General features: G+C 50.6%; 1 protein-coding gene across 5 annotated transcripts in view; it reads left to right on the top strand.

Moving 5' to 3' along the window:
- The first annotated feature begins 4041 nt into the window (after positions 1 to 4041).
- The window catches only part of NEDD4L (NEDD4 like E3 ubiquitin protein ligase), an 83805-nt gene continuing 61833 nt past the window's right edge, over positions 4042 to 26013 (top strand). Inside the window, exon 1 of one of the 5 annotated variants that reach the window (XM_059847761.1) lies at positions 4042 to 4194. In XM_059847761.1, coding sequence (XP_059703744.1) covers positions 4147 to 4194 — 48 coding nt within the window. In that variant the 5' untranslated portion in view covers positions 4042 to 4146. Of the gene's footprint in view, positions 4195 to 23105; positions 23241 to 23553; positions 23676 to 26013 lie in introns of those variants that run through there. The other 4 variants (XM_059847763.1, XM_059847758.1, XM_059847762.1 and 1 more) reach the window with 4 other exon arrangements.

Raw genomic sequence — 26013 nt, 5'->3', positions numbered from 1 at the left:
TATTTCACCAGAGCTGTTGAGAATAAATAAATAATAAACTGAACAGCAAAAAGCAAGTCATTCTGGGCAGCCTCTGGCAGCAGTTTGCTCTCATAATGCTGTTTGGTGAGCTGGAAGCATCCAGCTCATTTCCTAAAGAGCATTTTTTGCTTAGGTCGGGGCTCTATTAATCTGTTCAAGCCAATTCTCTAAAATCCAAACCATCTGTATTTGGGAAGATCATGGTTTATTTGGGTTCTCTTTGTGTCTGCTGTCAGTAGATGATTAAAAGTACGAGGGATTTACAGGGTAAAGTCTCTCTGCTGGCATGTTACAGTGACCTAAGTAGCATCTCCCAATATTTGGGTAACAGCTGGTACAGTTAAGTCCAGCAAGGAAACAAAGAACAGCCACAAATGCTGGCAGTGGCTCAGCTTTGGCAGTGCAGAGTGGCTGCAAGGAGTGGGGATGGCTGAGCTTTCTGCTCCACCAGAAGTTTCACTGGCAGCTCCTGAAGGCTCCTTGTGAAACACACAGCAATGCTCAGGTAACACTTTTGTCTCAGGGCAGCCTGGAGCTTCTAGGGAAGCAGTGCAGCAGCCCCTGCAGATGTGGCCAGCAGCCATCACTTCACACTGTCCCCATGTCCCCACGCCCGGGGCCATCCGGCCCCTGCTGTGTCAGGGCAGCTGCTGCTCTCCATGCAGGGGTGCTGCATCCCCCACTGCCACTGCTCCCCCTCCTGCACAGGTGGGTGGAGAACTGCCAGCCCTGAGACAGACTAAATCTATTTTTCTCAGAAAATTGTAAATAATTCATGGGGCTTGGTTCTATAAAGAGGCCAGCTATAAATCACCCGAGCTGCACCTGGGGATTTCTGATGTTGGCATTATCACATGAATTACATCTCTCCAGGGCCATCTATTACTGTAAACACAATTCCAAAGAGGAATTATGCATGTAACATGCACAGGCAAACAAAGAAGTAATCTTCAGCCTGGATTTGACACTAAAGCTTTGCAATCCAACTGAGCTGTCAGTGGGGCTAATTTTCTGCTCTGGCCCCAGAGATCTTTCCATCCTGCTCCTGTACAGGTGTACCTTTCCCTGGGGAGCACCTGTTGGTGGGAATGCTGGCTGACTGTACACCACCAGCAGCCCAGGTGCTGTGAGGTGCAAGGAAAAAGCCATGGATGTGATTTTAGAGGGACATGAACATGTGCTGCAGGAAAGATCTGGATTCTGAGATTTCCAGGTATCACCATCTTTACCATGCTGGGATCACAGTCCAGTTACAGATGTTGAATTACAACAATTGTTTCTTCTTCATTCTGCCCTTCAGAAACCAACATTCTTGGATAGGAACAGGCAGGTTCCTGATGGTTTCCAACTCCTGGTGTCAGCACAGAAAGATATGGGAGGCAAAGAACTGAGGTGTGTTTGTGGAGTGAATGAAAGGCCTCCTGAAATCCTGGTTTTCCGTGGTATCCAGGGCATGAGAGGTGGCAGAGATGCTTCTGTTAAGGCAACCAAGTAGGGGAGTGCAAAGCAGGGGGGCAAAGCTACATCCAGAGCTGGCAATGATCTGCTGAGCTCGGAACAAAGAGGAACCAAAGGGAATGTATCTAGGTGAGAGACCGTGGAGTGAGCCCGGTGCCAGGTGCTCCTGTGGGCTGTGGGAGTGAGCAGGGCTGAGTTTGGCCCTGCTGCCAGGGAAGCTCCTGCCTGGCCCTGCCAGCCCAGCCCTGCCTGCTCCACGTGTGCTTTATGGCCAGGAGGGACCCGGGGCAGTGCAAAGGCTGATGTCTCCCCAGGCCGGACTTTATCAGCTCCCAGGCACTGCTGCCTGGGCAGAGGTCACATCCTTCCTGCCCCAGAAAGGGCTTTGGGAAGGCTGGAAAAACACTTGCTGGCCTATGGACTGCTGTGGGATCTCTCCAGAAAAAGGGATCTCCCTTTCCATTTCTGCTTGACTCCGTGAAACAGAAAGAGGCACAAAGCACCTGAGCACACAGAGGCGGGCTGCTGAAGCCAGAGCCAGTGGCACTTGTCTGAAGTGCCCAGAACAGCCCTGTGTCGGGCTGTGGTGACAGATCCGTCCCGTGCCAGTAGCCCCACGTGCCTTTGGTAACACACTGTGCACGTAAAGGTAAATGTGGCAGAGCATAAACGTGTCTGGGCACCGCTGCCATGGAACTCCCTCAACAGCCTCCACTTAAGCACCACCGTACTGCCAGGAGGCACCGAGAGATCATAAATGGGAGATTAGCACAGGGGGGGCACGGCTGGGGGCAGAGCCAGCTCAGGCACAAAGCAAATCAAAAGCTCATTCCGAGCTAAAGCGGGACTTGATTGTGGCCAGAAGTGCCCTCACTCCAAGTGCCCACGGTGTTTCGTTACCCTAAAACTCGTGACGGTGCGGGGAGAAACGCCACAGTGAGCGACCACCTCCGACTGCTCCGGAGAGCCGCGAGCAGCAGGGGCTCCGCTGCTGCCCATCCCGGTCCCGAACCGGGACACATTGCGGCACACGGCCCGGTCCCGAACCGGGACACATTGCGGCACACGGCCCGGTCCCGAACCGGGACACATTGCGGCACACGGCCCGGTCCCGAACCGGGACACATTCCGGGACACGGCCCGGTCCCGAACCGGGACACATTGCGGCACACGGCCCGGTCCCGAACCGGGACACACTGCGGCACACGGCCCGGTCCCGAACCGGGACACATTCCGGGACACGGCCCGGTCCCGTACCGGGACACACTGCGGCACACGGCCCGGTCCCGAACCGGGACACATTCCGGGACACGGCCCGGTCCCGTACCGGGACACATTGCGGCACACGGCCCGGTCCCGAACCGGGACACATTGCGGCACACGGCCCGGTCCCGAACCGGGACACATTGCGGCACACGGCCCGGTCCCGTACCGGGACACATTGCGGCACACGGCCCGGTCCCGAACCGGGACACATTCCGGCACACGGCCCGGTCCCGAACCGGGTCACATTGCGGGACACGGCCCGGTCCCGAACCGGGACACATTGCGGCACACGGCCCGGTCCCGAACCGGGACACATTGCGGCACACGGCCCGGTCCCGAACCGGGACACATTCCGGCACACGGCCCGGTCCCGTACCGGGTCACATTGCGGCACACGGCCCGGTCCCGAACCGGGACACATTGCGGCACACGGCCCGGTCCCGAACCGGGACACATTGCGGCACACGGCCCGGTCCCGAACCGGGACACATTGCGGCACACGGCCCGGTCCCGAACCGGGACACATTGCGGCACACGGCCCGGTCCCGAACCGGGACACATTCCGGCACACGGCCCGGTCCCGAACCGGGACACATTGCGGCACACGGCCCGGTCCCGAACCGGGACACATTGCGGCACACGGCCCGGTCCCGGTCCCGCCCTGGGAGCGCTCTCGCAGTCGGGCCCAGCGGCACCGCTCCCGTCCGCTGGGGGGCGCCCGCTGCCCCCGCGCGCCAGCTCCGCGCGCATCCCTCGCGCGCGCATCCCTCGCGCGCCCCTTTCCTCCCCCCCCCCCCTTCCGCGTGCCTGCTCCTCGCGACCCCTCACGCGCCCACTTCTTCGCGCCCTTTTCTCCCGCCCCCCCCCCTCCGCGCGCCCCCTCACGGCTCCGCGCGCCCCCTCACGGCTCCTCGCGCCCCCTCACGGCTCCGCGCGCCCCCTCGCGCCCCCTCACGGCTCCGCGCGCCCCCTCACGGCTCCGCGCGCCCCCTCGCGCCCCCTCACGGCTCCGCGCGCCCCCTCACGGCTCCGCGCGCCCCCTCGCGCCCCCTCACGGCTCCTCGCGCCCCCTCACGCCCGTCCCTCAGGGCGGTGCGGGCGCGGAGCGGGGCGCGGAGCGGGGCTCCTCCCGCGCTTTGTGCCGCGCCCCGCCCGCCGCCGTTGGGCCGGCCCGGCGCTCTCCCCGCCCCGCCGGCGCTCCCCGTCCCTGCGGCCGCGCTCAGCCCCGGCCCGCGGCGGCGGCGGCAGCGCGGGCGGCCCCCGGCGGCCCCGCCCCCGGCCCCTTTCCGCCGGGCTCGGCTCCCGGCGTCTTCCGCCGCCCGCGGGCCAGCGGCGGCAGCAGGAGAAGGCGGGGGCGAAGGCGGCGGCGGCGGGCGGCTCGGCGGGCCCGGGAGCGGCTCCATGGCGACCGCGGCGGCGGAACCGGTGTACGGGCTCTCGGAGGACGAGGTGGGTCGGCGCGGACGGGCTGGGTTGGGGTGTGCCGGGGCCCCGTCGGCGGGAGCCGCGGCTGAGGTTCGGGAGCTGGGCGAAGGTCGACGGTCGGTCCGGGAGGGCAAGCGTTGCCCGCCCCTCAGGGCTTCGCGCCCCTCCCGCAGCGGCCACTTGCCCGGGGGCGGCCCGGCCCGGGGAGCGCTGCCCGCACCCCAGGCAGGTGCGGCCGCCCAGAGCCCGCGGGTGCCTCGGTGGGACCGGCGGCGAACAAAGAGCCACGGCCCGCGGTGCTGCGGGCGGGGGCGGCCGCCCCTCTCCGCCTCCTCCCCGCAGCGCTGCCGGTGTCCCCAGGGAGCGGCCGTGGGGCCGGAGCGGAGCAGCCGCCGGGCCGGTGCGCCGGGTACTGTGTCAGACACAGCCTGGCCCCAATGCAGATGGAGCTGATAACCGGGGTAGGACCCGCGATAACTAATCACCGTGTGCCGGCTTTATCAGCCAATGTCTTCTGCAGAATCAAGCAAATCATACAGGCATTAGGAAAACAGTCCAGTTTACTTTAGGTGAATGTTAAAAATCTTACTTAATGCCCTTTTTGTTTCATTGCCTTGGTCAGGTGCTCCTTTTCTTAGGAGCCAGTGTCATAGAGCATCAGCAATGGGCAAGGCTGCATTACTGGGCTGTGGTTTCAGGGTATCGGCTGTTAAGAGCGCATGTATATCTTTTATTTTTACAGGAGTGAATAGTAATTACAACAGCATTGCTTCCGGTTTTGGGGGGCTGAACACAACGGGTGATGTGTCTGTCTGTGGTGTAGAAGAAACATTAAAAACATCTTCTGCCTTATGAAACGGACAGTGTTTCTTACCTGGTATATTTCAGTGGCATCGGGTCTGGATGACTGTAATGTTTAGTTCTCATTGGGAAGGAGGTTCCTGAGCAGGAGTGGGTGTTTTGGTAAAGGGGGGTGTCATTCTGTTGTTAAATTCTAAAGCTGAGAGCAGAGTGATTGCAAATGCTCTGCGTGTGTGTGAAGGTAGGGGAGAGGAGAGGGCGTTGCAGGAGCGTTGGGTGATGTAGATAGCAAGCACAACAGCAGAGGAGAACCTTCTCCTCTCTGGGCTGTTTCCATCAGCCTTCGCGTGAGCACAGCGGTGGCTGGCACCAGTCCCCAAGCAGCTTTGGGCCAGCTCCGGTGCATTGCCTCACCCTGCAGGTAGCGGGGCCCACTGCTGGGCCATCTGCAGGGCCCTGCTTGCTTCGGGGCTGCTGGGGGGCCTGTGGTAATCCTGTCCGGTCCTGGGCTCCAGAGGGCCTGGGGTGATCTTGCCTGCTGCTGGGGGTTTGCACAGGCTTAGGGAACAGCTAAAGGCAGTGGGGTTTGCTGTCCCAGCATGGGCATCCCAAGACATTTGATTGGAGGTGCTTTTGTGCTTATATTAGCAAGTGTGATCTGTGAGGAAAAGGGAGACCTGGAGCCCCCCCGCCAGGTCCCAGCGAGGTGGCTGAGAACATCATGCTGGAGCTTGGCTGCTGCCTTGTCTGTTGTGCGTGCGCTTGGCTGTGTCTTTTGTCCCTGCCTCCCGCTCGACATATGCTGGTACTTGCACAGAATGCTAAAGTGAAATGGATACAGGGAGAAATCTGCTGGCTGCTCTCACCTTGGATTGGAGGTGGAGGGATCTCGGGCCAGCAGGGGCTGTTCCTGCCGTGATGCTCAGCCCCAGCAGAGCTGGGCCTTGGGGTGGAGCAGTGCTGGGGACTTGGCCTGTGGAGCAGTGGGCAAGGAGATGTGTTTGTCAGTCATCTCCCGAGGTAAAACCAAGCTGTTAAAAAAAGGAGCTGCTGGGAAAAGAAAGGCTCTGGTCTCTCAGCAGTGGCCGATGTCACAGCTGCAGTGATGACCACAGCCCACTGCCTGAGGGACAGCAGACTGTGCTTTGTCTCCTGCTTTGCTGTGCATCTGCTGATGCTGGACACTTCTCAGGAAGAGCAGTGACCATCTAAAACTACAGTGGCAGTCCACAAATGGAAATAGGATGGAAGAAAGAGGGAAAAGGGTCTGAGGGAGGGGTGGCATGGAGAAGGATGCAGGTGATACTGCGAGCCTGTTGGGCTGTAGTTTCATGATCCTGAGAGCCTGATCCGCTGTTGAGTCTCTAGTAATGGGCAGAGGAGAGCATGGAGGAGGGGAAGATGGTCTCTCTAAGGAAGGTGGCTGTACGAAAGCTCTGGTGAAGGTAAAGCTCAAGTGGGCTGAGGAAGGTGTGCTGACAGTTCTCTGCATGCTGGCCTTCCTGCTAGCATTGGCCTGGCCTTGGCTCGTCATTTTTTGGAAAGCAGAGCTCTATTAGCTGTGAGAGAGCTGTGAGAGGCTGAGTTACATATGTACATGGACATATTCAGCCTATTCATTTCCTTTGTTCCTGCCTGGGTTTGAAATGCAGTTTGCAGATCTGTTGTAGATGGGTTTTGGAGGGCTTTGAGTTGGCCTTGTGCGATGCTTCCACTGCTTGCACATTTGCTGATTGGAAAACGCAGTGATTTACACGCGAGCCGGACTTGCTGAGTGGCTCTCCAGAGAGAGAAGCAGCAATCTCTCCTACAGGCCAGAGGCACAGGCTGCCCTCCGCTCGCACAGCTGGTGTGTGTGGTAGGCGTGGAGCAGGCCCGGGCTGCGTGTGCCGGCGTGTCTGCAGACTGGGCCTGCACTCATCCCTGCGCACAGGACTGCCTTCCATGTGGATGTGGTTCCCTTTTGCCCACGGACTCTGACAGGTGTTGGAACACGAGGCCTTCTGGGGATTTGGGGATCACTGAGTCACAGGGACTGAGCCAACCATTGCAGTTTTTCATGGCAGATGATGTTGTGTTCATAGATCGGCCTCCTTGTAAACCTGAACTGTAAAGTGTTTTATATTAGTTAGTTAAAATGAGTTGTAAATCAGATTCATATCCTGCCAAATTTTCACTGTCAGGATGACCTCAGCACTGGCCCAGAGGCTGTTGGAGCTCCATCCTTGGGGCTGTTTGGGACCATTGGGGCACAGGCCTGGGCAGCCAGCTCTAGCTTAAGCAGGGGGTGGGCCAGGTGACCTTCAGAGGCTCGTGCCAACCTCAGCCTCTTTGTGATTCTGTGAAATAGTATTTATAAAGGCTCCTGGAAGCTTAGGTGCTTTCATGCAATCTCTAAATATCAGTGTATATAAAAACTTCCTTTGTAGTGGAAAATATTTATGAATGAAGTGCACCTCTTGTTTGTTTCAGTTTGGGTTTCTTGAGAGTCAGATGTTGCCCACACAAATCCACAAACATTTTGCTTTCTCGGTGTCCTTGGATGGAAGCAAAACTTGCAGCTCCTTGGAACTTGTTTGCTTTAATAAAAAACGTAACTGCAGAAAAAAGATCCTTAAAGAGTGTCTTTTTATACTTTAAAATATTAGGCCAAAAAGAGGTTTATATGTGAAACTGCTCTCTGCAGTTCCAGCATTCTTCTCCTTTTAAGTTCTATTCAACTTCTGTGACTTGTGATTGAGTCAATTGGAATTAGAAGCTTCCTACTGAGATGACATTTTGTCATGCCTTAGAAATTGTCAAAAGGATCTTATGTTCCTGAAAATATCTCGATGTGTGAGATACAATCCCATATGCCTCAAGATAAATAATTCTGTGTGTAGTCACTGTAACCTAACCTTTCCTCTTAGTTCTGGTGTGCTGTGCTGGGCAAAGCCTTGTGCCTGAAGAGTGAATCCTGAAGGATTTCAGGACCTCAGGAGTGTGTGTGGTGCTTCGCTTTACTGTGACACACTTTGGGGAAAGGGAAACAAACCCATCTCTGAGTATGATGGAAATGGTTCCTATGGACAGGATGAATTCCTGTAAAGCACAGGCTCACCTGTACTGGATCTGGCATCAAGGTAAGGAATAAGGCAAGATTTGCCACTGTGGTGCTGTGGTGAAATGCAGCTCGTGCTGTGATGGATAAACTGTCTGTGCAAACTGTTTCAGACTGAGGCATATGGGAGGTTGGATTTTGTGCCTGGTGTTTACATGTTCCTGATGGATTTGTTGCTCTGGAATGATCTCCCTTGAGGGTGTCGCTTTCCCAGTACTTGAGTGTCATGTTAACAGACCCATGAGGTGGGGCTGCAAAGGCCTCAAGAAGGTGTTATTGCTCATAATCAGCAGGATTTACTGGGGAGGAAAAGGGCTGCAATTGTCCCTCCCTCCCTGGACTTGGTAACAGCAGTGACATGTGGGACTTCAGGGCCAGATCTCTCTACTTTGCATTTGAAGCAAACCATAAACTTTGGAAGTAATGGCAGTGCTGCGTTGTTTGGGCAGTGTCAGTGTTGTAGATGGTTGCAGTTAGATTTCAGGCCACGTTTCCTGTTGTGTGGTCTCGCTGGTGAGGCTGTACCTTGCAGCTCACCCGGCTTCTGCGCTGTGCTGGCTCGGCCAGAGGTGTTTCCTGAGCCCTGGCTGTCCCCATGGAGCCCCTGCCAGGACTGGTGCTGGGGAGGGCTTCTAGAGCCATGTCCTTTCATAGTGCTGGTTCCCAGCTCAGCTCCTGGAGCAGCACTGGAGTGCTGGGTGCTGTGGCACTGGGAGAGTGCTCTATGAAGGACCAGGGCACCGATGTGCTGGAGATGCAGCTTGTGGGCAGCTGTGGCTCCTCAGCTGTGAGGTGGAAAGGGACCAGTGTGGGGGGGCCAGTCTGCCCAGAGATGCACCCCTGGCCCCATGAGCTCCAGCCCAGCCCAGCCCACTGTGTTCTTGAGACCTGGAGGCTTTATGTGAAAAAACCCTTGAGTTCCTTGGGAAGATGCACCCTTTGTCACCACCACTGAACACAGACCCTTTAAATGAGAGAGAGCTCTGTTGTTTCTGCTCTGAATATTCCAGTTACATAAAAGCCTCACTCTGCCATCTGAGTGTGAGAGGGGCCTCCCTTGGTCACAGCACTGACAGTGTCTTAGCAATAAGCAATTCAGAATAGTGACTTTTTTATTGACCCTGAATTGTTTTTATAGACTAAGTGCACTGGCTTCAGGGCTAGCATGTAAACTTTAAATGATGATTAAAAAGTCCAGGTAAGGAAGCATTTCATAAATGACAGGGTTTGCATATCTACTTATGTGGCAGAATATCAAAATAGGCTGTGGTTCTCAGGAGGTCAATAGATTTTTATAACAGCCTGCATTTTAAACCAGCTTTTGATGAGTTATCGGCATGTTTTGGTCACTAGTGCTGACACTAAGTAAATTCTAGTTTTATTATCAAATGAATGTAAAGACATTGAAGGAGGCTTGCAGTTCCATGAGGGTCTGAGGGAGACAAGGAATGTTAGTTTTAGCTGTACCCCCTCTCAGAGCTGGCTCTGTCTCCCCTGGCTGTTGTCCTGTCCTCTGAGGGTGGCGCGCCGGTAGCCCAGCCCGTGGTTCGGCTGCTGCCTTTGGGAAGGGGGATAAGCGTTCCTTGGGGTTCGTGAGAAGGGCCGGCCGTTGGAGGGCGCTGTGTAATGGCAAATGGGAACTCGAGGTTTTCCTCTGCTCCTGCACAGAGGCCATTTTCCTCGGAAGCAAACACGGACCGTGAGCCCCGCACCTGTTGATGAGCAGCCACCTCACCCCCGGGGCACAGCTTGCACTGGGAGCTATGCGTAACAGATTTCTGACGGGATTTTTGTGCTTTGTTTTGAAAATATCACCAGGCATGCTAGGAGTGCTGAATGAGCTTATCTGTCAGAAGGGAATCGGTGTTACATCTCAGGATGTTGCGGGAAGAATTCACCCCTGCAGTTTCTAGGCTGGAGTTGTGTCTCCAGCCAGTGAAAGGTTCTGTGTTATATATTACCTTTCCTTTCTGAACCGAACACAGCTCCTGGTGTGAGGTGCACTGCCTGCACAGGTGCTTTAGGATCCAGAGGCCACATCGGAGGTGGTGCTGTGGGTGCAGCCTGTTGGCAGCTCACTGATTTCTGCTGGATTGGGCCAACTTGACAACCTCTCAGACCCAGAACGTTGGATGGGGCCAAGACCTTTGCTTAATTAAACTCTGCAATATAAACTGTGACTTTCTGAGCAAGCTGGAAACTTCCAGGCTTTGTATTTGCAGTGAGGGCTGGTTTATCCAACAGCTTCAGTCAATAGAAAGTTGTAGATGGGATAACAATCTGCAGAAGTAGCTTGATCTAATGACAATTAAATTTTGGTGTTGGTAAACAGAGAAATCTCATTAACTTCCATAAATTTCTCCATCTTTTGCTTTCACTGCTACTTCCTCTGAAATGTTGCATTGTGTTGAATAGGAGGGTTTTACTGTAGCAGTAGAAGTGCTGCTGGGCAGCTCTGTCCCCTTGCAGAAAGAAGTGCAGTGCAATCTTGTGTATGCTGTTGTTTTGGGTAGGCTGGGTAGGAATGTGGCACAGGTTGGGTGACTCCTACCTTGAGCACTGGGAGGAAGGAATGTGGTTTTGCTGCTGGCGTGTTCAGCTCAGGACTGGAGCTGCTGCCAGGTCAGTACTAACACCTGGCAGGGTCTTAGTACTGACCTGGGACTGGAACTGTGGCTTGCAGAAGTATTCAACACACTGTCATGCCAACTTTTTCCAGCATGGGGTTCTTAAGCTGCCCAGTTTCTAGTGTGGAGTGTTCCCTTCCCCTACTCCCACTGTCTTTTCCTCTCCCCTGCCAGAAAGAAGAAAACCAAATTCTTAGGAAAGGGATTGTTTTCTGTAGAGAGCTGGTGATTAATTTTAAAATAAGAGATGTGCAATGGCTAAATTGCACGGGCCTGGATGCTAACTGCAGTTAAAATAGTTAAAAATAAGCCAACCTATAAAAAACAACTCAAAGCCCCAACAAAACAAATCCAGAAACTTGATTTCTGAGATGGATTGTGGAATGCATTGTGATGTATTATGTCTGCCAGGTGATGTCTTGACTAGGCAACAGTCTTGGTGTGTATATTTGTAATTGTTCATTTTTTTTCCTCCCTCCATTCTGACAAACACCTACAGCTTGCAGGCTTATGTCTAGGATTTAGGAGCCTTTTCTGTAATCAAAATAAACATCTCCAGTTGTGAGAACACTGGCTATTCTGAAAAACCACTCCACGAATGAGTTGGGCTTTGCCATTAAGCCATAGCACCTTATTTTTGTGCCTCTCTGCGCGGATCAGTGTGGCTGCATTGGTGTCCTGCCAGCTCCAGTCAGGTTTTCCTGTTTCCATGTAGTTTATCTGCTGGAGAAAAGCAGAACGATTTGGAACAGGGAGCACAACCATGCTGTACGCTGTCCTTTGGCAGAGCCTAGTGCTGAATAATCCTGGCTTGAGGCTGGAAGTATGTTCCTGTAATCTCTGTTGGTTTTAATTGAAAGCACTTCAAAGTCTGACTCTCCTTAAGCATCTTTATGTTATGTAGATGATCACACTGAATTCATGGCAGGATTTTGTAGAGATGGGGGTGATGAGTAGTGTGCAGAACGTGTCCTGGGATGGCTCCCTCCTGGATGGTCTGTTTGGAAATTGGTGTGGTGGGGAAAGTCTGCTTTTGGCCTCTTCCTGGTGGCACTGGATGTAAGGTTTGGAGCATGCTGTTGTGGAAGCCATGTGGACAAAAATGAAGTCCCCACAGAAATGTTGGGTTTTGGAGTGGGAAAGAGGTGGCCAAGCTGAGACCATGGGTGATGGAGAAAGCCCAGGTGCCTGGAAATGAGGCTGTACTAGCTGTTCCCATCAGAGGTACTTCAGCCTGATTTATTCAAATGAACCAAATGTGGATTTATGGATTGGGTGTACTACAGGGCTGCCTGTTGTGACTGCCTCCTTAGCACTGGGCCTTTGTGGCACAGTTGGGTGTGTGTGGTGTGCTGAGGACCTTCAGCTGGTGCTGTGCTTGATATGTGCTAAGGACCTTCAGCTGGTGCTTGTTATGTGCTGAGGACCTTCAGCTGATGCTGGTATTTAATATGTGCCTAGGTCCTTCAGCTGGTGCTGTGCTTGATATGTGCTAAGGACCTTCAGCTGGTGCTTGTTATGTGCTGAGGACCTTCAGCTGATGCTGGTATTTAATATGTGCCTAGGTCCTTCAGCTGGTGCTGTGCTTGATATGTGCTAAGGACCTTCAGCTGGTGCTTGATATGTGCTAAGGACCTTCAGCTGGTGCTTGTTATGTGCTAAGGACCTTCAGCTGGTGCTTGTTATGTGCTAAGGACCTTCAGCTGGTGCTTGTTATGTGCTGAGGACCTTCAGCTGGTGCTGGTGTCAGTGGTTGATCCCAGGACAGTTTACTTGCACCTCCACCCTGTACTTGAGCAGAGGGAGTTGAGGCTGATGGCTTCTGGAGCAGCTGACACAAATCCATTGGACTTGCACTGCTGAAAGAGGGGTGCTGCTTTCTCCTGTACTCCCTGGGACCACCCGTGGACAGCATCCCTTGTCTTTGCAGGGCTGTTGAACTGCAGTAACTTCTGGAATTGCAGTAACTTCTGGAAAGGTGGTGGAAGTCAGAGGTTTGTGGCATGAGCTGCTGGGGTGGTGGTGGAGAGTGTGTGTGAAGGGAGGGTAGGGCACCTGTTCTCTGGTGGCTGTGAGCTGTGACATTGGCTGTGGGTCTCATGAATGCAGAGCTTCGGCTAGAATCCTGCCCCTGATGAAGTCTCTGACAAGTTTGTCTAAAAGCAGAATGTTAAATAGATTAATTTCTTAACAAAGAAGTGGAATTTTTAACCTTTCTTTAGAGATTTCTTGAGTTGGCCATTCCTGCTGTTTGTGGTGAAGGGAGTGGTAAGAGGGACAAGTGGTGAGTGGACAAAGCTGTGAGTAGAGGCTTTGTGTTTGTGCTGATTCAGCCTTATTAACAAAGCAACAGCTTTGCTGTGCAGTGATGAGCAATGGATGTGCTTCTTTAACCTCTGCTCTTGGTACAGTGGTGTTTGAGGTATAAAATATTGGCTATTGTTTGTAACAGTTGAGCTGAAAGAACTTGAAAATGTTCTGTGTTGGACAGGCCTTGCTTTAGTGAACTGAGAGCATACAGCAGCGGTGTAGGTGCAGCTCCATTTTATGGCTCAGGGAATGGTGTCACTGTTTAGAGTTCAGGGTTGCAGGATCACCTCCCTACCTCACTTCGTATCTCCATATGTGCCTTCCCCCCCACCCCTTTGTTAAAAGGCAGTCTTGGTGCTAAAGTTTACACCCATCCCACTGAGTGGGTGGACACTTGAGATGGAGAACTGCCCTATCCTAGGAGTGGTGAGTTGGGCAGCTTAGGTGCTGTGTGCCACAGTGAGGGTTCCTTGCACAGCCTGTGCTTGTTTTATTAGGATAAGTGCTGGAAGCACACGTTTGGGTGGGTGCCAGAAGGACCTCTGCATTTATCTTTGCTGGCTGTTTGGTTTGTTTCAGTCCCATCTGGTCAAGTTTGGTCATTTACTATTTTATTCCTTATTTCCAGTGTCCATAGAAAAGCACTGCGTCCTGAGGGTCAGGTGAATTCCTGTGCATGCCTGGCCTGGACCGTGTGTGAATAACACCACTCCTGCTACCGTGGCCCGGGGTGGCATTTCTCCTTTCTGTTCCCTGTGGGAGGGAGCCTTGCAGTGTGGTTTTCCCTGGCAGGCTGGACTGTCCCCAGCAATGCGGTGGCACACCTGGATCCTGACAGTGTCCGCGCTGATGACTCGCCGTCCCTGCAGTTGGAGCAGGGGCGCGTTGGGAGCGCAGCGAGTGGGATGATGCTTCCTGCCTTCTCTGTCGGCAGCGCCTCCTGGCCGCTGGAGCCCAGCAGGAGGGCTGGCTTCTGCTGTGCCGTCCTTGCCTCGGGTGGCTCCGGTCCCGTTTCTCGCCCACACTTCTGGGGCTGATCCTCTCTCACCAGTCATGCTTGCTAAGAGGCTTGTAGGAGACGAGGGCATTCTCGTTCAAAACTAGCTATTCCCATGGCACGGGTAGCTTGAGAGTGCCAGAGGTGTGTTTTCCTTCCTCAGAAGCCGCTCTCTGGTTGTGGCCGCGACCTCAGGATTCCAGCAGTGTCGCTGGGTGCTCCCTGGAGGTGCCGCGACCTGAGAGCTGGGCAGGAACAAGGACAGGCTTCCCCTGGCCACTAGGGAGGCTGGCTGAAGGTCTGGAAACCAGAGCTGGATGTGGGCCTTTGGGAGAGATAAAAGGCAGTGAACCTGAACGGATTGTTCTCTTTTTAAGGTAGCACTATAGGTATTTTTTCCAAATTTTCTTTTTCGTACAAAGGGGATTATCCCGATGCTTCTGTTACCTCTCTTATCCAGGAGCTGCTTTCTCATTCTGTGTTCTAATTAGCATGATAAAGAACATGTTGCATTTTCCTCCCCTGTGTGGAGGCTGAGATTTTACTTATCCCTGTTTTAGGGCCAGCTGCATCGAAAGGGTGGTGGCTGTGGCACTCTGGAACCCCAGAATGGGACAGGTAGTTGCAGCAGAGGACAGCAGATCCCCCCTGTCCTGCAGGTGCTGTGCTGGGTAGGTCTGACCAGGCTGGGAGCAAGGTCAGAGTGGTTTTTTCCAGGGATATCCTGCAGCTGTACTAGAGGTTGTGCCAAATCAAGTTGCAGTCAGGCTTTGGTTTTGTCTTAACTAGTTTCTGTTGTAGTTTGAAAGTCAAACATTGTAAACCAGACTGTGCTAAATGGTTCCAGGCTGGGTGTGGATTACCTGCCAGGTCATTTGTCACCATGTTCCTGCATGCTCCTAATGCAAGATCCTGACAAGAGCCCCTTTGGAAGCTATTGAAACCATGGGCCCTTCACAACTGTTAGTGACTGGCCTCAAAGTCTGCAGAGTTGAGATGCTGGAGTTTGTAGCTAATGTGTTTTCAAGTCCTGTGGTCACCTTCTCATATCATGTGCCTACTCGTGTCACTTTTTTTTCTTAGACTGTTGTCCAAAATTTGGCTTGGAACTAGTGCATATTTTAGAACATTTCAGTCACAGCTTTAGTTACTGTTTTTATTGATATTGTTATTAAAGAAATACCTGTTAACACTGCATGAATTGATTTAGCAAAACCCTGAGTGGTTTCTTCACACAGCTGACATCATGAGAATTTACCTTTAATCCCTTGTCCTGCTGTCATTTTATTTAGGGTATGGTCAGTTCAGTTTTGAGCTACTTGTTCCTGCATTTGTGTTTCTTCATTTCACTCCAGTGAGAGATGATCATCTGTAATTTGGTGCAGGTACCTGTACCCTGGGCCAGTGCATGCCCCAAGCTCCCAGCAGCTTCAAGTGTCTGTGCCCTGCAGGGGGTGAAGTTGTTGTTTCAAATTCCCAAAATTTGGACAGGAAGTAGATCCTGTGGGAGAGAGAGGTCAGAGATGAGGGCCAAAATGGCTGCTGCAGCCATTGAGGGGAGTCACTAAGCACTGGCCACTTCTGGTCACCTCTGCATGTTGGACACCAGAGCTGTAGCATTTGGGAAGTGAATTTGGGGTTCCCAGCCCGGTGTCACTGCAGGCTGCAGCACACGTGCCAAGAGGTAGCCTTTGATAAGGCTGGAATGTGCTACAGGAGCTCTGTGTGTCAGTGCTAACTGTTGCTGTGGAAACAGACTGGTTTTGGTTGTTCAGCACTTGCATCTCCTGATGTTCATTGGGAAGGTGAGGCAGTGCTGTGGCTGATCCCCCGGCCTGGGTCGCACACCAGGGCTGGTGGACAGCAGTGTTGTCACACAGGTGTTGTGTGTCCTGAGGTAGCTGCCCTCAGGAGGTCAAACAGGCCCTACCTGTGTCCTGGGGCTGGCATGGCTCCCCAGGGCATCTCCTGCTGGCTTGTCTCTGGGGTGTTGGGTGCTCAGGCTGCCATGTGGATAGGCTGACCCCGAGGGCTGGGGCACTGTCCCTGTCCTGGAGGCCAGAGGTGGCAGAACTCTCTGCCTCCCACAGCTGGCTTTTGGTCCGGACAGGCTGTATGGGGAAGACAGCTGGTCAGGGGGAACACGTTGTGTGTGTTTGTGCACCCTGTGAGTGTGCTATGTCTGAAAATTCAGGATCTCTGTGTGATAAAAGCTGTTTACTGCTCTTACTGGGCCTTCCTGAATTCCTCTTGCTCTGGCATTCACCTGGGTCTTGTGTTTCCTGTGGATATAGTTGGTGTCCTCTCTTGTGTCCCTGGGCCTCAGTGTTCAACTCAAGAGCGAGGAGGGGCTGAAGAGCCAGCGTGGAGGTCTTTGCTGTGAGTGGCTTGTGTCCAGCAATGGGGGCAGTTCTTGACCTTTGGATTTCATCTCTGATCTCTGGTTGCAGTCTGTGCTCTCAGAGGTGGTGCTCCCTGCAGTTTTCAGGAGAGGTTTAAGCCCTTCTCCACTGTCAAACTGGCCGTTAATGTGTCTGTCCTTGGAGTGATGCCACTCAGACTGAACATCCTTGCTGTTTCAGTGACTCTAAGGAGATTTTTCTTAGTGTCAGTGGAGCCCCAGCCTATCTCCAGTAGGAGCCTGTTAAAGAAAGCAGTTCTGTGCTGGTTTTCTCCCTTTGCTTTGTACAGCATGGTCACCATTTAGCAGCAGAATTGGACTTTGTGTAGATCATCTTGTTATTTCTGGAAGGGGATGTGACTTCATTTAAACCTACCTGGAGGAAACTGAATTTGTTCTTCAGACTTGTGTTAATTTGTGTGACCCGCCCCAAGAGCTTTTTGCTGCTGTACTTCAGTTACTTTGTGTTCGTGGAAGAAAAATCCTGTTCTTTATTCCCAAGGTTGTTGACTGAGCTCTCTAAAAGTCCTTGTGGTGTCAGGAGCAGCCAGCCCTGTGTGTACCTCATCATCTCTGCAGGTAGCAATGTGATACAGGGTCAGGAATAAGCAGGTAGAAGCAGTAGTTTCTTTTTGCAGCTGGTTGCTGTGGAAGCTGAGCCACTGCCTGTAACTTGCCTGAGGAATTCAGCACTGCTGTGCCCTCTGCTCCCTTCCTCTTCTGCCTCTTGGAGGAACATTCATCTGTGCTTCCCCGGGACAAGGTCCTGCTCTGGGATGCTGAATGACCGACCCTATTGCAGCGCTTCTGCAAAACATGGATTCTGAATGTGCCTTTTGTTTGGGGCATCGAGCCCCAGTTTGCATCCAGAGTGCCTGGCAGGACACAAAGTGCAGCCTTTGTTTTAGATAATGAGTGGTGAATATTTTAATGAGTGTTTCTTAGTCTAGTCAGTGTCAAGTACCATTTTGGGAACAAGTGACTGAGCTAACCTCTGAGCTTAGTCCAGCAACAATCCATTTATTGATAGAATTTCACAAACTTTGAAAGATTTTCCCATAAACAATTAATACAACCAAAAAACAAAACAAATGGCCACTCCAAATCCAATAACCAATGCAAGCAACACTCCAACCCTCCCTGAAACCCTTCCAAACCTTCCACCATCAATATATATGCAGAAATTAGGGTTACAAACTGAAAAAGCACTCAGTATCACTAGCACTGTATTTGTTTTTCTTTAGAGTCTGTTCTTTTACAGTGTGTGAAAGACAAGCACATCCCATTAAAAAAAGGAAATGCCTTTAAGTTAAGATAGTACTTACTTTTCCTCTTCAAAAGCTCCTTCAATGCATGTATACATAGGAGAGAGCTTCTGCAGCTGAATTACTCCTGCACTGGCATATTCTTGTTAATATGTTTTTTTTCCACTCAAATTATTTTTCATATGAACTCAAATTCTGTTCTCATCTTTGGCTGTTCATAACATATCTCTGTATGTCAGTGGATGCACTGGAGAAGAAGTGAAGAAGATTTGTCTTTCCAGCCAGGAGGGGCTGTGCTTGCTCCTGCTCAGTTGCCAAAATCTAATCAGCCTTAAGCCTGGATTAGTAACTGAACAGTTTTCTCCTTCTTCGTGAAACACCAGTTCTCAGATGGAAGAGCCTGCTAGCCCTAGGCTATCCATTTATATGACAAATAAATACTCATAATGAACAAAAAGAGTCAAAGCTTTGTCAAGGGCTGCTGTAAGAAAAAGGGAGCAGGAAAGGAAGGGGGAGAAGGAGGTAGAACATAGTGTGCAAGTAGGTTGGAAACACCAGGACTACAACCAGGATCCAAAAGCCTGACATGAGATGTTTCTGGTGGGAGCAGATCCCTTCCCTATTGATTTGGCCTTTTCACTGGTTTAAGTGGCTGTTTTTTCTCCCCTAATCTGGGCAGAGGTGTAATGGAGTGATTCTTCCCCCAAATGTGAAATTCCTGGTGAGCAAAGCCTTAATGGACAAGAGGTACTGCTGGAGGCTATGACTTGTTATTCTTTTAAAAAAAGAAACTTGATCAAGATGAAGAAGAAAAGCCAAAGGAGCGAACTGCTAGAGTGACTGACTATAGCACTTACTGAAATGTTAATGTGTTTGGAAGAGTTTTTTCACCAGGGGAGACTGGAAACTCATACGGTAACATTAATTATTAACTGCCGCCGAGAGCTGGAAGATCTAATTTAATTTCTGGTTGGATAATAGGATGATTCATGCAACAAAACAAACTGTGTCAGAAAATTAAGTGTGTCTGAGAACTGACATTCCCAACTTCTGCTCTGAGCTAAAGCTACTGCAGGTGAGCTATTACAACAGCTAAAAAGTGAAAAGCACAGGCTGGATTCCCTGCGGATGTCGGGCTGTGATCCATAGGAATTAGGAGTTACTGCAGGCTGAGCAAACCCCCTCCTTCAGCCTCTCTGCTTCTGCCCCCAGCGCCCGTTGGCCATTGAGGCACAAGTAAATCCATTTTTCCAGCCTCTGTGGAGCAGTAACAAGAACACTGCCTCACATCAGACACTCCATGGGCTGTTAGGAAAGGTGACTTGTGGGCTCTGTGTCCCAAAGTAGTTGCAGTGTAGCCAGCTCTTCCCTCTGCAAAGCACTTCTCCCAGCCTGGCATGTCCCTGCTGGCTGAGTGTCCGTCACCCAGGGGACCTGAGCCTCTTTCTGAGACTGAAAAGTTCAGAGGTATTTCAGGTTTTAAGAATGACACTGGCATTTTCATGTCAGTTGGTGTAGTTTTCCTTCTCTCAAGGTTTTTCCAGCAAAGCCTGTTTAAGGAGCTTCCTGTCCCATTTTTCTCCAGGTGAAGCAGGCAGTGATGCAGCTCTGGGCTGTGGGTGTGTGCTGTGGAATCGATCCCTGGAGTTATCTGGGTTAGAAATGAGCCTCCAATCACAGTTTATTGTTGGATTACGGTTTTATTGAATGTGTGTTTTGTCATTAAACAGTGCAGCTAGTTCATGGTCTGGAATCATTAAATATCTAACAAGAATATAGATTGTGGTTACATAAACATGTTTGTGTGATCTGTTGGCAGCTAGCTGGGCTAGTGGAGTGAATGCAGCTCCACTTCCCCTGTTTGATACAGGAGCTTTGCGTGCTCTGCTACGCATTCCTCCAGCCCAGGCTGCTCCAAGCCCCGCCCGGCCTGGCCCTGAGTTGGGAATGCATTAACCAGAGCAACATCGGGGAGTGGCTGTGTCTGCTGAGCACTGGTGGAGGCTTTTGGATACATTGGTGGATTTTTGTGGGAACTGATCCTCTAAAATACACTGGAGTTGTGTGCTATTTTACACAGGAAAAAAAGGAGAGTATTGTATTAAGTGTAAGGCATAATTTTTCACTTTTAAAAAGTTTGAATGTTAAGGGCATAGTGCATTTCATGAGATCAAAAAACACCAGTTCAAGATGTTTATTTATTTTTTTAAATAATTAAAGTATAAATGTATCAGAGGTTTATTTAGTGAAAGGTAAAAATCTTTGTGTTGTTCTAGAGCAGCTGCTTTGAAAGGACCTGACTCCTGTCAGATCCTTCTGTGAGTCATTGCTGCAGGCTGCTAATTGGGAATTCAGTCCCTTTCTTGTTACTGGATGGGGGACATGGCTTTTTAGTGATTCCCTTTTGCCTAGTAAGTATTGAAGTACTGCTGGAAAGTGATGGATCTGTGTGGGCCCTGACCTGAGGGTAATGAGGGTTTGAAATTAAACCAACCTGCCTTGTTCTTTTGCCAGTGTCACTGGCAAAATCCTACACAGAATCATCGTTCCTTTGTTTTCTGGTAGTTTGTGCATGTCAGAAAGTGGGCTACTTGTTTAAATAAAACCTTGACGTTTTAATTAATCAGTTTGGTTTTGTATCCCCAGAGGGAAGGAAAAGAAGTTCTGTCAGATTTTTTTTAGGAATTTTCTGTTGAAATTCACAGTAAATGTTCAATTTGGAGGCAGATGGTCTTGCTGCTGGTCTGTCATGTGATATCAAGATTGGGTGTGGTCTTTGGGGTGGTTTCATTGTATTTTTTTTTCCTTTTTAAAGCTAAGTCCATATAGGAGAGTCACTGTCAGGTCACAGATTGCTGCAAATGCACCAGTTATTCCCAGTCAAAGCTTTGTTCAGGTTTTTAATAGCAACATGTACCAAGTGCTTTTCTTTTTCTCTGCTCTCACCAAAGATTTAACACTCTTCTTGTCTTGCCTAGAGAAAAGCAGATCAAGGTTTCCTTTGGAAAGAGAATTTCCTAGACTGTAAATGCATGGTGTGTACAGATGATTGAGCAAGTTTACCCTCCTGCCCTTAGGATGTTAGTGGGCATTGTGGTATTGGGTTGAAGGTTGGGCTTGGTGATCTTGGAGGTCTCTCCCCACTGTAATGATTCTGTGATTGCTGCAGGAGACTCTGGATGAGTGTCAATGAGGTTGTGCAGGATACAATGTTTTGCTTACATGAATTCTTTCAATGATGTAAACAGGTCTGAAAGGTAAATAAAGAGAAAGTTTTGTGTGGTACAGCAGGTGCATTAAATGGAAGTTATTTTGCATCCTCTCAGGTATTTCCAAAGCTCACAGGTGGGCTGGTTCAACACGCTTGCTAAAATTGCTGGAGTATATCTAACTGCATGGAGTTCAGTGGGTTTCTATAAAAATAGATCACAATTCACTTGGAACACTTAGTTTTTTAAAACATGTAGTAAAAATACCTTGTAAGCAGATTTTCAGGAGGGCAGCACTGTGGTTTGAGCCTGATTGTTAATGGTGTGCTTTCAGCATTGGCCTGGGTGTCTGGCCTGCGGGTCCCACACACTGTCACTGATGTGTGGGTACCTTTGTCCCCTGTGCACCACTCCTGGTGTCTGTGTTCTAGCTTGCTCATTCCAGTTTTGTGTGCTCTTTTCTTCTGGTTGGTCCCCTTGGAAGAGCAGCATCATTATAGTGTCCCTCTAAGACCAGCTGGTGCCTTGATGAAATTCTGCCTGGTGTTTTTTTCTGCTGAGTATGCCATTCCAGCCAAGGAAAACATGAATATAGTCCCTTTTCTTTAGAGGTCTGAAATAGGACCTAAATCACTATTGTAAATGTTTTACTATTTTTCTGTTGTATGAGCTTTCGAAACCATAGTTCTCCAAACTCTGCAGTTCTTTTAATGCTTACTGGTGTTTGCTTCATCTTATGATTCCTTCTGTGTGAGAATCCTTGCTTGGCCAGGAGTGCTCTGGAGGACCAGGCATGCTCCATGAACTGACCAATGCATTTCAGCCAGGAGGGTGTGTATGATCCAAACTGCATAGCTGTCTTTTCTCCAAAAGCTTTTAGGTTTAGTTGCTCTAATTTTGCAATCTGTGGAGAAAATAATGGGGTTTTTGCAAATTCGTTGCATCCTGCAGCAAGGGTTGGAACTCTGTGGGTAAGAAAAGGCACAGTTTGGTTTACTCTTGGATTTGGTGAGGAGTGTGATGAACACCTGCAAGAACAAAGTTCTGAACTGGGTTCCTAGGCTGCTTGTGGTGAAGCTGAAAGGAGATTTTATGGCCCCTGCTTGATCCAGATGAGTTGTAACCAAGTGACCTTTTAAGTTTGTTTTCTGTGCTGAACTTGCAGAGGAGAGTAGAGATTTGGGTCATAGCCCTGGTGCATGGTTTTATTTGCATTGCACAACTGAGATTTTATCAAACACTGTTGGCAAAATTGCCACCGACAATTTCAAGATTAGTAAGATATTGCAGGAATTATAGGGAAGCTTTCCACACTCTGTTGCTATGGCCTTTACAAAGTCACTGTGACCAGAGAGCGAGCTGTTTCCTTGGGGTGCTCTCAGCTGCCTTCCCTGGGGGTGATGATGACAGCCCACCAGACAGGGCACCCCACTTGGATTCTCCCTCTTGGGCTGCCCAGCATTGTTTGATGTTAGGGAGGTGCCAGTCAGAACAGGATAAGCTAATTTGGAATACTCTCTTCAGGAGGGTGATGTGGAATAGCTTCCTAAAGCACTTTTTTTTGTCACTCAGCTATAAGTGGATTTGTTCAATCCACCAAATCAAAGTAAGAATCAGCTCAACTCTTCTGCCACCGAACTTGGTTTCAGTTGCTGGGAGATTCAGGAGAAGCCTAACATGGTTACTAGGCTTGCTGTGGCCAACGCTGGCCCTTAGGTAGGTGACACATAGTGGTTTTGGCTTTGGAACTGCAGATCCTGGTAGATTTGTCCCCCGCAGATGGGGAGAATTAAGAGCAGTGTGTGTTTGGGTGATTGTGGGTGTGTAGCACACAGGGCTCTGTGTGTGAGTTTTCATTCAGGAAAACAGAAGTGCCACAGTTAAAACATTGAATTAAAGGTTTGTTGTCTTTTCCATTTGGATTTGTTTTGCCATCAAAACACTGACTTAAAGATCTGTTATCTTTCAGTATGTTATGTTTTGCAAACTTTGAGATATAATGAAACTAGAGATGAGGTGCTCAGTGGATGAAACTGGATTCACAGAGTCTCTATGTGCAGGTAACATTCCAGTGGGATCTGGTTTCTCTCCTCGTAGTTAGTGGAAATTTACCTCTCTGGCACCTATCATGGGTTGGAATCAAAAATGTCTCTACAGAGAGAGAAGGGAAAAAAGTAGCCAAACTGAAGCCGACGGACACTCCCCCGCCGTGACTCAGGTGAAGCTCTCTCCAGGTGAAACCTAAGCTCGCTGGCCTTTCCCCTCGTTGCCTTGGCGCTGGTCCTTTATTGCCGCAATTGCTGAACTTCCGTGTGTGCGGGCAGCGGTGCCTGGCGGAGCTCTTGGCGCGGGGGTCGGCGGTAAGTGCGGCTCTCGGTGACTGCAGGGGACAGCCTGGCGTCCCTCACGGGCTGGGCGGCTCAGAACAGAGGGGCATAAACCTGCCCGCCTCGGGCTGTTTGACTCGGAGACGCTTTTACATACCTTTGGAAAAACGCGTTAAATGTTTAATCTTCCTGGTCTGCGCCACAGCTGTTCAAATATTGGTTTGCATTGATCCAGCCGTTGTGCCTTTCACACTTGTGTGTTCATTTAAACGAGTCAACCTTCTAATTTTATACCCCCATCGATTGTTATTTTCAGGCTGTTCTCTTAATGCGTATGCTACATGTGTCATGGGATTGTTTGTCCTGTTGGAAGTTGACATCTGCAGCTTCCCTTCTTACACCAGGCTGGATTGCTGTGCTTTTCTGTGCATTCAGAACACACAGATGTGTCTTGCAAAGCTTGTTCAGGTTGGTTTTACAGCACTTCTGTGTCGGTGAAGCTGGTGCTGGCTGAGCTGTGTCTCCTGGATCACCCTTTGAAAGGGCAGCATTTCACCCTGTCTGTGGGGGAGAAAGCAGCTCGGGACTCTGTGTTTGGCCCTCATTCTTTCGCTCTGCTGTCACAGCTCTTCTCTAAACTCCCCAGCTCCAGGGTATTTTACTAATCCAAGGGGAGAACTTAATAAGTTTTTTTATCTGAGTACTTTAATGGATCTAAGAAATTACTTTGCTTTCCAGAGCAACTGGAGAAAGTGAACGTGGTGTTGTGTTTAACAAACAACTAACAAAATGTGAATATTACAGATAGATATACATACAAAAATCTGCTAAATCTGGAAATACATCTGTTTTCCTTCGTCTTTTCTGAGGTGAATTGAGGTTTGTTCACTGTTGATGAAGTCTGGGTTTTGATCTATAATAGGCTTCCAGTTCCGCAGCTTGGTTCCACCTAAATAAGCTGAGTCCTCTGAAATGGCACTGTGAACTGCAGCTAAGAGAACACAAACTGTGTAGAGGTTATCCTTCAGCAGAGAGGAGAACTCTGTAACCTTTGACATGTTTTGGGAAGGCAGGAATATGTGAACTTCATGTTAATGATTGGACAAAGCAGAAGTCAGTGTGGACGTGCGGCGCAGTGGAGCTCAGCACTAATAGGTAACCAGTCCCTTCAGGGCAGGCTGCTGCAGCAGCTGGGGAGGCCGTGTTTGGGGACAGGACAGGAGCGTGGGCAGGGACAGCTGCTGGAATGTCCACAGGGAGCTGCCAAAATGCTCCAGCTCCTGCACACACAGCCTCGCCTTCCCAGCAGTGGATTGAGTCACAGTGCTCAGGATGGCACTTCTTGGAATCCCCACTTGTGTTGTGCACTGTCGGTGCCAAATCCAAGCCAGGCAGGACTGGAACTGCAGCATCAGCTCTGGGGCTGCTCTGAGCACAGCCTGGCCTGGGGAAGCAGGAGCCACCCAGCGTAGGGAGAGGCAGCACCTGGAGCCCCTTCCAGGCTCAGTATGCTCCAGGCAAGGTTGAAATAGGATAGGAAGATGTCTCTGTGGGGTGAGCTGAACTTCTCTTTCAAACTGTGCTGCAAAAAGCAGCTTAGGGATATGTGCACTACAAAACACAGGGAATTCAGTGGAACACAAAAATTGCAGTCAGGTGTTTGCTTCCTGCACAGGTGAATATAGTTAGTCTCATCACCAGACAAGTATTTCTTTCTGCTATGTAGTTTCAACTCTGGGCAGAACCAAAGATTCTCCCTTGGCAAATGGCAACTCAGGTGGCAAGTGGCTTCTGAAGACTTGTCTCTCCTTAACTGTTCCCAGGTTGCCATTTCCTGCACCCGGATCTCTGTGATGTTGCAAGGAGGAGAATTTGGCTACTCATGGAAGGATGGGGTGGGATGATAAGCAGATGAGGGTGGGTGCTGGCCTCTTGGGTGCAGGAGAAGGCAGGGAGTATCCCAGGATTCTGCCCTGTAGTGTGCAGTTGCCTCCACTGCTTGCTGACACAAAGGGTGTGGGATGGTCTTGCCAGAAGATGGGAGTTTGTGTTGGGAAATGGCTCTCGAAGAATTTGTGAGGTGATTGATCACTGATGGAAGTCTTTCAGTCAGGGTACTTGACTGCCAGTAAATTGTGCTCTGCAGGTTTTTTGTGGATCGGGTTGTGGTCTGGACTGTTTGAGTCTGTGTGAGAGCAGCGGTGTCAGTTCATGTGGGACCCGGAGCTGTTGAGCTGAGAGAACTCACGGTTGCACCATTGCTTCTGGCATCTCTTTCCTTTTAAGGGTAGGCCGGGCTAATTAAGCAAGTGCTCTTTTAGAGTGCAGCAGGGTGTCTGTGGTCGGTCAGCCACGGGTGCTGGAGGAAGCCCTCATTTCCCTCTGTCTGGCTCCTCCCCAGGGAGCCTTGCTCCTGCTGTGTGTGTACCTGCTTCCCTGACTCAAGTCCCTCAGAGCTGTGCTGTGTCTCTGATCAGCCTTGTTACCCTGCTTTGCTGGCTCTTGTTTGTTTACTTGAAAATTAGGACTCCAGCTGTATGCTTGTTATCCTTCAGCCTCATTGTCTGCCGTGTCAGATCCCCACTTCTTAATCCTCCCAGTCTGTCTCCTTATCCCATTCAATGGTTGTGCTGGGGATCCCTTTATTCTTTGGGGTTTGGATCCTGGGTCTTCTCACACAGAATTTTTCTGTGGTTAGTGATCTCTGTCATTGTGCCCCGGGTTTATAACAAAAACCAACCAAAATCCCAATTTTCTTGTAGAGTCTTTTCAGAGAGGGCTGGCTGGAAACCTGCATCAGGTAATT

The sequence above is a fragment of the Haemorhous mexicanus genome, chromosome 5 (genome assembly GCF_027477595.1).
Source record: "Haemorhous mexicanus isolate bHaeMex1 chromosome 5, bHaeMex1.pri, whole genome shotgun sequence".
NCBI lineage: Eukaryota > Metazoa > Chordata > Aves > Passeriformes > Fringillidae > Haemorhous > Haemorhous mexicanus.
This window is presented reverse-complemented; position numbering and strand designations above follow the sequence as displayed.